The sequence below is a fragment of the Mizuhopecten yessoensis genome, unplaced genomic scaffold (assembly GCF_002113885.1).
Source record: "Mizuhopecten yessoensis strain PY_sf001 unplaced genomic scaffold, ASM211388v2 scaffold7491, whole genome shotgun sequence".
NCBI lineage: Eukaryota > Metazoa > Mollusca > Bivalvia > Pectinida > Pectinidae > Mizuhopecten > Mizuhopecten yessoensis.
The window spans coordinates 97,126-110,192 of record NW_018407074.1 but is presented as its reverse complement, the minus strand read 5'-3'; the positions used below and the strand labels follow the sequence as shown (position 1 = coordinate 110,192).

The window sequence follows — 13,067 nt, the reverse complement described above, 5'->3', positions numbered from 1 at the left end:
TTGGTCCACTTCTTTAGAAGGAGTTGTCCGGACAAACGTTTTCTACGGACAGTCAGGCGGACGGACAGGCTGATTCCAATATCCCCCTCCCTAACTTCTTTGCGGGGAGTATAATAAAGTGTATAAAAGTTTTAATATTATGATTATTTTATTGTTTTTATAAAATTGCATATCTTTTTCTATAACACAATCATAAGCTTACTAGTAAGTAGTTCTCCAGAGGAAAGATTATTTTGGCAGAATATATATTCATGAGTTATTACTGCTGCACATAAACTTGAACCACGCGTAAAATAATAAAATGTTTTGGTATGATACAAAAACAGAAAACGTATCGGTATTTAACATCATAAACATTGATAATCAAATCTTCAAGATTATGTGGAATTGGCATTGATCATGTTTGGCATGCTAAAAATGTAATTTACCGGTTTTGATATTACATAAAAATGAGTCTGTAGACAGAATTCATATACGGAAAGTTTTTTAAGAAGTTTATAATCTAAACTACCATTGTAACTATATATAGGCAAGTTGACAATGTTGGTAATATTTCAAAAGTTTTGAAACTTTTGCACTTTTTTTTTATTATTAAAGGTATCACTACACTTTCTTCAAGTATACCAATATGACATATTTAGTACCAAAATAACAGTAATTTTCTACAGTATACACTTTCATAATTCATTTTCAAAATAACATTCGCCTGTGACATGTATCTGTCATTTTGTTAGGTAACCCCCGTCACTCAAACTGGTGTTATGCAAGGAGGTCCGCTACGGTTATCAGTAGCATTTATGAATAATCATTTATGCAGTTATTGATCATTTTTATGTACAAATGTATCTACATATGGCAATAGAATATAAGAAATCAAAGTGGGGGCCAAATGTTGACCCCACCTTTCCATTGTCCATCTGTACAAAATAATTCAGTATATATACTATATTTCCTCAACGACTGTACACAGGTCATCCGCGGTAAGGGGCTTAAAATAATTACTAACAGGTTAATTACACAACATCGATGAACTGCTTTTATGCCTTGTTGTAAATCCAGGAAATATAGATTTAGGTTGGATTGAAGTTAGCTCACATCAGATGAAAACCCTACCAGTATTTCCGGTATGGAACAAACACTCCTAAGGAAGATTACAGTGTTTTGATTGTGTTTATAGCGTTTCCTTGACCACTTCATTTGATCTAATCAACCAATGGGTCGTTTATATTGGCTAGCACGAGATAAAAAGAGTTTTTCGGTTTAATCCCATTATGCATACAATGTCGTAATATTGATTAATAGGTATTTTCTTGAGATCCTCTTAGTGTTATTGAATGTCCCTGTACTACTCGATATTCTGCGGAATTATCAACCGAGGAAGAAAATATAACTATAAACAATAACCCTTTATATTGGTTCTGGAAATCAACAGTTGGTGAAGACGCCGAAGGTGACCGTTCATTGAAGTCATCTTATTGTTTATTTTAGTATCACTGTACTAGAACCTTGTCGATTTCTTGGAACTACTTTTACATGATATATTTTGGGGGTTGAATCATTGTGGCCTTGTACAATCAGTGCAGGTGCTTTGAGAGTCCTTACCGTAACGTCAATTTTCTACAAGTGCTTACCACCAACGTCAAACTATTTTCTCCAATAGATACTCTGTTTTATTGTAAATCCGAATGGTACGTGCCTTAATGACAAGCTAGATTGTCAGCGACGACGGTTAAAATCCTAGACATAACGTCTAGCGTGGGTAGTGGCTAGATGGGTGCGCTCTCACATTTCATACTGTTTGTAGGTGTTAACATTGTATCCGCCTTTATAAATACACAGCCAACGTATTCCTGTTATATTAACGGTCAATTTATCCACGGATGTTAATTTCACTGGAAATTGGTTATAAAGGTAGAGGCCAAAATTTATTTTCATATTAACAAATATATAAGTATGAAACAAGTTATTTCAACTTATATAAATCATTCCTGTTGGCCCGGATGGTAGCGAGCGGCGGGTCTTATTGCGGGAGGGAGCCGGAGTAAACGGAGAAAACCGAAGTGTTCGGGCGGGTGACCCCAAACATTTTCACGTCCGATCGGCCCCTAATACGTAAATACAGAGTCGACTGTTCAGCTGTTTGACATTTTTATTTAGTAAAACATATTTTCAACAAATATGAAATGTAATGAAAATAGATTTCAAAATAATACACTTAAAACACTTTAACGTGAAATATTTTGAATACAAAACATATGTACTTTATTGATTTGCAGACACTTGTAACAATCATGAGATGAATCAATATGTGAAATATGTCTGGTTCGTACCTATCTGCATTCAGATCAATATCACTGTAGCATACATGGTGTAAGTCGGAACATTTAGACTTTGTACAGCATTCCCTTTTAGAAGTTTGTTACTATCGGCCAATTGTTTTCTATTTCTGACCTTTCCAATAATGCACTAAAGCGTTATACAGGAACTTAAAGCACAGCAATATAAAACACAGCAATATAATAACAAATGTCAAAATAAAAACCCCAGTGGAAGCTGAAGAGATACCTTAAGGAGCCTCGAGTCACCACTTTTTTTTGGTTGGAATCATTCTATTCTAGTAAGCTTTGATAAATGTTTCTGAAATCTAAAATCTACCGGAAGTTGTACCATTGACCTCTGATCAATATGCTGCTTCTGTAACCACCTCAGCTTCCATGTCAACGGAAGTGTCTTGGTCCACTCATGCCACAGTTATATCTAACACCATGCTAAGGGTAGGTTACTGTAGATATAATCATTACAGTGGAACTCTCTAGTGGTTTGTCTGCAGTGAGACAGGAATCCTTAATTCAACACTTTTTTTAAAAACAGGAGATATGTCAGATATCACATCCGGTTGCCATCTCAAACTCGATGTTCCTCTACTGAGGACGATTTGCTTGACTTTGTAAGTGACGCTATGGTGGTGAACCGGGAAGATAAGCGATGTGTATAGAACGTACGTACCCGGCGGTTTACAGAATAAGCGATAAAAAGGAAAATACCCTGTGAAGCATTTACAAAGTTTACTATAACAGAAAATATAGACATGGGTACGAATGAGTCGATCAGCTGGAATATCCATGAAATGCCTGTCAGTAGAAAGAGTTTGATGTGTATACTGACTTCCCGCCTAGAAGACTTGTTAGAGGAGACGTGAGGGACCGTAGAAATGGTATATACCGTGACACAGAAGAATACAGCATTTACCAGACAGATCAGGAACACAGGCCCAATAAATGTAGCCATAAATGCGGGTAAAGAGGCTATAAAGCATTTCTCATTATTCCCGTACCCGATACTGTCGTACACAATCACAGAAACCGTCACATACACTGCAATGATCAAAGCGGGCACACCTAAACAGTAGAACAGATATCGGAGATGAGTCGAACACTCTCTTCTCTTCGATTTTACTTGTCTTAATGGGAACGCAAACACTTGGAACATGTGGTAGGAACATACATTCATACTGAGAAATGTCGCTAGCCAAAAATAGTGGATCATGAGACCAAATATGGCGCACAGCATTTTGTCCTTTGGCTGTGATATTCCAAGCTGTGTTAGAAACTGCGAGAAAAACAAAGATACTATCAAACACATGTTGTTTTTACCTGGCAGGGTTCTTAGGGATGAGAAGAAACAGTAGGTCAAAAAGGTTGAAAACAGACCCAGAATTGATAAACAAACGCATACGAAAGAGATGACCTGAAGAACAAACATCGCCGTTTCTTTTGTTGAATTTTCATCTGCGACAATTTGTGATGTCATCATTTTTTCAAAGTCATCAAGACAAATCTGTACTCGTTTAGAGATAGATGTTTTTCGAAATTCACCAAAGTGTAACCTCGGTCCGTTCGGCAAGAGGTTGACATGGAAACTACCATCCTCCGATTCGTATTGGTCTCCGTCGATTTCGACGTGCTGGCATGCTAAAAATTTCGAAACATAACTCAACTTATATTTATCAGAAGCATAGCTAAATTCGTCGTGAGAGACAAGGAAACAGCTACCCTCTACGTCAGCCGTGTGTATGGTGGTTGGCAACTCGAGAGCTTCCTGGTCGTACTCAAACTGCACATGACACGTTGTATCCTGTACTATAACACTGAAATTTGATGACGTCAAATTGACCAGTTTTTCTTCAGTGTCTAATCTGTCCATCATAGCAGCAATGAAGAAAGACGTATGAAGCAGGAACTGTTGACGAGTGGGATCAATGCCGGAGTCACACCCTTGAGGAACAAGTAAATACATGGAAACATATTCAATGTCTTCGTGTCTTGTATAAAGTTTTGTGGAAATATGATCTCTGATGACGTTTCGTAATGACTCAATCACCTGGCCCACTGTATAGTTATTCACCTGTGTGAAAGTTACTACCACGCGCACCGCCATTGTATAACCAAGCAACGTCGTGTGGGGTAAAAATGGTCGGCAAGCATTTCTGGTTAGAAACCTCCCTTCCGAGCAACGCAAGGGACGACACACAACCTGCAATAAACAACAAATAAAACAATTACAAGCCGCATAATTAAGAGAAAGCGTCGGTGATATCTCGAACAATCCGAGATCATTACGATTATGTTATCAATACATATTTCAGCCCAAAGGTGTTATTTTGTTAAAAGAAAAACGCTATCTTATACTCTATCATTTACATACATTGACAAACAGATAATTTGTGTCTAGATTCGTACAATGAAAATCGATATCGATACCTACATAGAAAGCAATTTGGCCAGCCTCTTTTCTGTGGTTAAATATGATGCTCTTTAGAAAGATTGCGGCTTAATATGTAATGAAATAATGTGATTTGTTAATAGATTTAAGAAAATATAAATATTCACCTTCTTTGAATCGAAAACTTGATCAGTTGGACATCGTCCAGTGGTGTTCGCGTTAAATGCTTCGCTTAAAACAGAATTATCAGAAAGGGCTCTGAATGTAAACATTTTCCTGTAGGTCGATTTCAGCACTTGCATAACCTCTATCAGTTTATCCTTACACTTGTCTGTGTCAGTGAAGTAGATATTTGGCTGGTAAAACATTTCATTGGATAGTTTGGTGTCCATGGGGTAGCACTCTGCACAGAACTTGTTCTTATAAGTAAGCATGGAAGGTGCCCTTGGGTAGACGTCACATCTGGTTATCATGGTGACATTAGTCGGCTCTATATGCCCCTTCTCATTACAAGTATCTATGGGTGTTTTGCTGTTTGAATTCGTGTTGCAGATTCTACAAAATATGTTACCGTAATCAGATATTCCTTGACTGACATGATGTGTGATGTCTGGTATGTAATTCTCGCACGCCCATTTTACATCCGGGTCGTACACATCCCATTGTCCTGTAACATTACAAGTGGAATACGCATTCCCCTGAAATCGGTCGTTATGTCCATGTGGAGGAAAACTGATAACACATTTCTCATGCCCAATGCCTCGACCGATGTTTTCTATGCTCTTTATAAATTCACTCAACAAATAAAATTCTTCATACTTAATCAGAAAATTGCATTTCAACTTCAAATACAGCGGATTGAATTTGTCTTCTAATAGCGATAGGTGGAAGTTTCCGACGGGAGGTTTTGACGGTAACAAATCACGACCTTCGTTACAGAGGAAACAGTAAACGTTCCGATACACTACTTTCGATTGACTAGATGTGATCGGTATGTTGGCAAAGCTGGCATCAGTGGTAGTGTTCTCGCACGAAATCAGTAAATATGATATATCAGTTGTATTGTAGCACTTAGAAACAACGAAACCAGGCATTTGTTTTGAAATCTGTACGGGAGACGTCATTGCGAAATCGGTGCAGCAATCTGAAGTTAAAACGCACGTGACGTCGCATCCACAGACTGGTAAGTTGTTCGCTACAGAGTCTCGAGCATCCTGAAATGACAGTGTCTTGTCGCAGTACCTTTGATGTCCGTAATGGAGAAAGTGCATAAAAATCAATTTCTGGATACCAACTTCCTTCCCCCTGTCTTCCACAGTCATACCGTGCAATGGGGAATTGTAAGTAGTGTTTGTTGTAGAAGCACGATCCATTGGACTCTCTATGTAGACTTGTAAGTTATCAAAAGATTTTATTCTTAGCTTGAATAATGATTCCATCCAAACACGTTCATCTGACTCAATATCAATGGTTGAATCTAAGAAGATTTCGTCGTTATTAGTATTTCTGTTACATTGGAAACAAAAGACGTTTTTGAAAGGATATGCTTCCGGGGCCGCTGGAGATGTTTCACACGCATGCTGGAGGCTTTTATCGAAGACCGCCCATTCTCCTGTTTGGTTGCAACTACCGACTACGTGATCATTCCTCCTATGTTGCCCTGGGTTACACATATAACAGAAAATGTTTTTGTAGTACTTGTAGCGATGATCCACTGTTCGACATGCCCATTCTATGTCTGGGTCGTACTTGACCCACCTTCCTGTGGTATTGCAGCCTTCTATGTTTTCAATACTCCTTAATTCCGGTCTATCACAGTTTACATACTTTTGATTGTTCGGAGATCGGTACATCATAGAACAAGACTTTCCCTCAATCATATCTATGATAGCATCGTACGAAGTTAGATGATTCAAATCAATCATACCCGGACAGTCTATATTCAAAGACCAGGGAATAGTGTTCTCTTCCTTAAAACATTCAGCACAGAACTTGTTTCTGTAAACAACTAAGCTACTGGCAGACGCCACTGGAGTCAGTGTTAACTTCTCCATACTGCTGTATTTCCCGGAGCATTTTTCGGCTAATGCCGCTGGCGTATTTGCCGGACATTCTATAAGAGCCAATGCATGTTTCCTTACGTTGTTCGGATTGACTATAGCAAGATTTAGACACGCTAGTCCTGGATGTGGAAACAGAACATCCGGGCAACAGTCTCCTCGTTCAATACATTGTCTGTCACATGCGCAATGGGGACAAATGTCTGGACCGTCGTAAATTCTTGCAGGAAAGACAATGTCGTAAATTGCAGACCAGTTGCAAAGATGTGAGTGTCCACACATCAGGGCATATTGTTGTAATATATTGGTGAAATTTACGGCGTACGTGCGTTGTGTCAACAAAAGCAAAACGGCGACTAGGATTTCCATTCTAGGTTTTTCTTCTTTATTGGACATGATGGGGTTCTAGACTACACGTCTGTCTAGTTCAACAACATTATTCTGTATGAACGAATCGGGTATATGGCTGTCAAAAAGTTGACGTCACCGCATAAATGAATTTGATCTGTAAAATAAACAGGTAATATATAGAGTATTCCAAGTCAAGGTATTGCCATTAAAATAAACTGTATTACGTGAAATAGGAATAAAATGAGCCGTTATAGGCTGTTTTTTTCTAATTGTAAAGTCGAACTTACGAAAACTTGTCACGCTAGTTATAAACCATATTAAGGTCTGTAAACGGATGTAAATTGCTATGTTACGATGCTAGAAGTACTGAGATTCCATTCATGATTTTAACAAGATTATGAATATTACCTAGTTTCATGAATATTAACTAGTTTTATGTATATGCATATATTATTATCATGAACACCACATTATTTTCACAGTTTCTCAAACATTCCTTTTCACATAGTGAGTTTCTATAAATCTTAATAGAAACAAAGAAAATGAGAAATTTCCTCATTTTCAAGAACCGATTATATATGCTCTTGAAGAAATTTCTGCTCACAAGCTACAATCGAATTTATTTTATGAAACAAAACTGTTCTGCATAATCCAATCTTTGGAATAAAAGTTAGAAAAATCGTGCAATTTTTACAGAATACGTATGATGTAGTTATGATCTCTGCAATTTTCCAGAAATGAATGACTTCACTTAAGAAATATCATTAGAATGTTCTTTAAAAAAACATTTATTCAGAAATAATCAACATTTATGTGTGCATTGTGGTGGAATATATAAAGAGGGCAAGAAAATATCGACACGACACGTAATAGGATACAGCAACCCTATTCTGTTTGGGGGAGTGTTGGTTAGATAAGAAAGCGCGGACGTTTACCATGGGAAATCACGCGCACATGTTAAATATAAACTGAATAATTATATTGCAATGGAATTCAAATGTAAGAAGTCGCTATTTAAAGTTTATTAAAACAGACAACAAACGCACTTCAAAGGTCTGACAGCAGAAACGTTTGGTACTTGAATTAAAAGAAGTCCATATTTTATTTCAAGCGACAGAAGAAATGCCGGTTCAGCTACTATAGATATCATAGGATTAATATAAACCGTCCTAATACATTACAAAGCATTCACAGGATATCTATATTTCTTCACGTGAACAGACGATGATTTGTCATCAGTTTCTGCAATAAAAAATGAAACACCACATTTACAGCAATCGGATATCGCATATGGGGGGAGAACGCTTACTCTTCCGGAACGCACGGTCTCAAAAAATTCTACCTTTTGGTATTAATGCTATGGCCTGTCTTACTTCAGTAAGTATATATGCGTTACCCTTGATGACTCGTGTGAAGATTGTATTTAGGTAAAACTAAATAATGACGACGGTGAAGTATTTGTTATATGTGTATGTCATCTCCCTCCTGAAGATTCCTCACGAGCTTCTGACGCGGAGACTTTTTCAAGTAACCTGATCGAAAAAGTCTACATGTACCAAAGCTTAGGTCATATTTACATTATGGGGGACTTAAACGCAAGATGTAGGGACCTTACTGATCATGTGGAAGGTGTCGATGATATAGCAGATCGCGTTGTTATCGACAACACTATACACGATCACGGTTATCAGCTAACAATTGATTTCCTCTCTGATACCAACTTTTGTATTGCTAACGGTATAACAGGTAACCAAAACTATACCCAAATTTGATCAAAAGGAAAGTCTGTAGTTAATTACTTATTTGTACCTCATGAAGAACTAAACAGTGTTAATGAGTTTAAGGTTAAACTCATTCCGGAGATTAGTGAAAATCTGTCGTTAAATCATATCGATCGTATTCCTGATCATTCCTTACTAGAATTCAATATTCAATTATGTAATGGAGAAAATCAAATGGACGTAACAGAGACTAGGTATAACGGACCTCAGCGCTTCAATACTAAAACTGTCCCAGATTTTTTTTATGAAAGACGATGAAGCAATGAGAAATTTTTAACGACTATTGACGAAATAGAACATGACATAGAGGTCTCCTCAGATGCTAACCGGGCATACAGTCGCTTTACCAAGTTAATCGAAAGTGAAATGGAGGCTAAGCTACCAAAATTGAACGTTAGAAATGGTACGGGGAGTATAAATTCAACACTTCGACGTAAACCGTAATGGAATGATGAGTTACAGAATCTAGTACACAAGCAAAATGAGAGTGAAAGGTTATGGTTAAAGTGTAACGGTCATGTAAGTTTAAAGCGAACACTAAGGTATCAATACATAAACAACCGTAAACTGTTTAACAAAATACTTAGACGTGATAAACGACGATATCAAAAATCAAACAAGACGAACTGCTTGACATGTGTAATAATTCCCGTTACGATTTCTGGAATAAGATAGGCCAGCGAGGTATGCAAAAAAACAGACTGAATACCATACCAAATACAATGAGAGATGCAAATGGTAATATAACGAAAAACTCTAGTGAATCTCTAAAGGTATGGTACGACTCTTTCTAGAACCTTCAAAGGTCTGACATGACAGACGTTACTTATGGAAAAGATGATATTGATAAGTTGTTGGGACGCAAACTTGATATTGACAGCAGTCTATTGAATTTACCAATATTACGTCAAGATGTTGAAGATTCGGTTTATCGTGCCAAGTTAAACAAAGCGGCTGGTATTGACAATATATAGAGCAATGTCCTCAGAAACCCAGCTAGTATTGGCCTTTTACATACTATAATTTTTAATTGCTTTGATAATGGTAGAGTTCCGGATAAGTGGATTCAATGTATTATTAACCCTATTCTAAAAGCAGGGAAGGATCCACTAGATCCAATTAGTTATAGAGGAATTGCACTTATATCAATCCCATGTAAAATGTATGCCGACGTTTTAAATAATCGGTTATTAAAATGGTTAGACACAAATGAATTACTAGCAGATAAACAGAACGGGTTTAGAAAGAACAGAAGTTTCTTAGACCATCAGTGTATATTGTACTCTGTTTTGAATAACAGAAAGTCAAGAAAAAAATCCACTATTGCATGTATTGTTGATATGAAAAAAGCATTTGATTGTGTGAACAGAGATCTTTTATGGGCTAAGCTAGAACATTTTGGTATAAATGGTTGTTTTTAAATGCTATCAAATCATTAAATTTTAACTATGAATGTAGAATTAGAGTAAATCGTGTTTTAACGCCACCCAAGGTCTGAAACAAGGTTATAATGCCTCGCCAACAATTTTTTCTATGTACATAAATGATTTAGCAAAATATATTAATGATTTGAAATGCGGTATAGATATTGAATCGTGTATTAGCTCCATACTTCTGTATGCTGATGACATTGCACTCATTGCCCCCGATGAAAATTCTATGCAGCGGATGCTATATGTTTTAAATAAGTGGTGAAAAAGTGAAAGATCGAAGTTAATCAAGACAAAACTAACATAGTCCATTTTAGAAATAATTCCACCAATATTACTGATTATACATTTTTATGTGGTAACATAACTGCAACTTTGAATAGCAAATATAAGTACTTAGGACTCTGGTTTGAGGAACATTTAAATTTGCATTTTGCTATCAGAGAACTCTGTAAATCGGCTAGTAGAGCACTTACAACTTTATATACAAAATATATTCACATGCCGGTGAAATGACCTATGAAGTATTTAACAAGTTATATAAAACTTTAATTGAGTCGGTTCTTATTTATGGATGTGGATTATGGGGTACATACTATACAAGGCAAGTAGATATTTTCTAGGAGCCTCCCGTCGAATAAGTAACTTAGCACTCAGAGGTGAAATGGGATGGCACTCTTGCAATGTAAGTCAAGTTTTAGAAACGACACGTTTATTTTTAAGAATAAAGTATTGTGATGATAACAGACTCATGAAAAAAGTGCATCTATGGTCCGTTAGTCTGAAGAAATCTTGGGATTCTAGAATTTTGAAAATGATTGATGACAACAATTTGAATGAAATTGTAAACTCAACGTTTTCTGTTAAACACAAGATTAGACGAGTGAAAGAAAAACTAATTATTTCAGATGCTGATGAATGTTACGAGTCTATATGGAATGATAGTAGTAATATAAATGGTAACAAGTTGAAAACTTACAGAACTTTTAAATCAAATTTAATACCGGATTCATATGTCAAGCTTGTTAGACAAAAGAGCAAACGAAGAGTACTTTTCAATTTTAGATGTGGCTCTCTACCTGTAGCAGTGGAAACTGGCAGATGCGCCAAACCTGTGATTCCACTAGAGGAACGTACAAATGTAAATAACTGTATAGAGGATGAATTACACTTCTTAATTGAATGTAATGTATATCATGACATAAGATCATCCTTATTTAATGTAGCAAATAATATAAGAAATGATTTTGCAAGTCTTAATAACACTGACAAATTTAATTTTATAATGTCTTCCGAGGAATTACAAATTCCACTTGCAAACCACTTATATGATATGTACAGAAGACGTAGCAGTCTATGTGATTAACTATAATTTTAAACAGTGTCTTGTTAGCCATTTTAGGCTGAATATCACAAACAAATAACATTTTCTATTTTACGCATTTGTTAAATATGATACCAGGTGTCAATCAGAAACATTTTTTATGAAAATAATCTTCCGTTTAAATTATAATTAGCTACTAGTTAGTGTGAATTTAGCAAACCTCGCTGGTAGGGGGCTCCCCAACCCTTGGAAACCTAAATTTCACTACAATGTAGAAATAGGAAATTATTCATTTTATTATCACCATTGTTATTGGGTTTTTAAAAGACATCATGTTTTAAGGCAGCAAATGTAAAAGAAACCTTTTAACTATTATATTATTTAATATGTAAGGACAAAATCCAGAAAGTTTGTTAGGTAGAGGCTGTCCCAATCACCTGCTCTCTGAATTGGCACATGTGACAGTTTGTTTTAATTTATTAATTCATTATGTATAATAGCCGTTCTTAACAAAATTATGATATGGTCTATCTGTTTTTACATTAAGATGACTGATCCCTGATATGTAACTATATACGTGTACGATGTAATTGTGATATATGACTATTATAAACAAAATTGACTTGACTTGACTATATGCCCTTCAAAATATTACTAGAATGTTTATGAATACACTTTTGGTGTCTGGTATCCACAAAACCGTCTTATTTCATGTAAAAGGTATATTTTAATAAGATATGAAAAGAAACAAGAAAAATGATTAAGCTTTGAATCATTTAAGCAAAAGTCATGTTATGCAAAATTGTACAACACAGCGCATACGAAAATATCGATAAATGCTTGTGTTCTATTCCGTTTTCTAAGATATCATATTTATAAAATATTTGTTAAATATGACAACAAAGAAAACGGAATAGAACATAAATAAAAATCCTTCTGAAAAAAAAGTTCATCATATCCATAAAGTCATTCGTATAAAGAACGACAAATTAAAGTAGCCCCACTACATGTACAACAGAAATAGGTTCGTAAGACCTTACCTTAAAGTAGCCCCACTACATGTACAACAGAAATAGGTTCGTGAGGCCTTACCTTAAGGTAGCCCCACTACATGTACAACAGAAATAGGTTCGTAAGAGTTCACCTTAAAGTAGCCCCACAACATGTACAACAGAAATAGGTTAGTGAAGCCTTACCTTAAAGTAGCCCCACTACATGTACAACAGAAATAGGTTCGTGAGGCCTTACCTTAAAGTAGCCCCACTACATGTACAACAGAAATAGGGTCGTGAGGCCTTACCTTAAGGTAGCCCCACTACATGTACAACAGAAATAGGTTCGTAAGACCTGACCTTAAAGTCGCCCCACTACATGTACAACAGAAATAGGTTCGTAAGAC

The 13,067-nt window shown here is 36.2% G+C and overlaps 1 protein-coding gene across 1 annotated transcript; it reads right to left on the bottom strand.

Annotated features, from left to right (window-relative positions):
• Positions 1 to 2,884: 2,884 nt before the first annotated feature.
• LOC110453718 lies at positions 2,885 to 7,178 on the bottom strand. The gene is made up of 3 exons (XM_021502802.1): positions 6,014 to 7,178; positions 5,048 to 5,389; positions 2,885 to 4,274 (listed from the first exon to the last, which is right to left on the bottom strand). Exons 1-3 carry the CDS (start codon positions 7,176 to 7,178, stop codon positions 2,905 to 2,907), a joined length of 2,877 nt encoding a protein of 958 aa, XP_021358477.1. The 3' UTR covers positions 2,885 to 2,904.
• Positions 7,179 to 13,067: the final 5,889 nt, after the last annotated feature.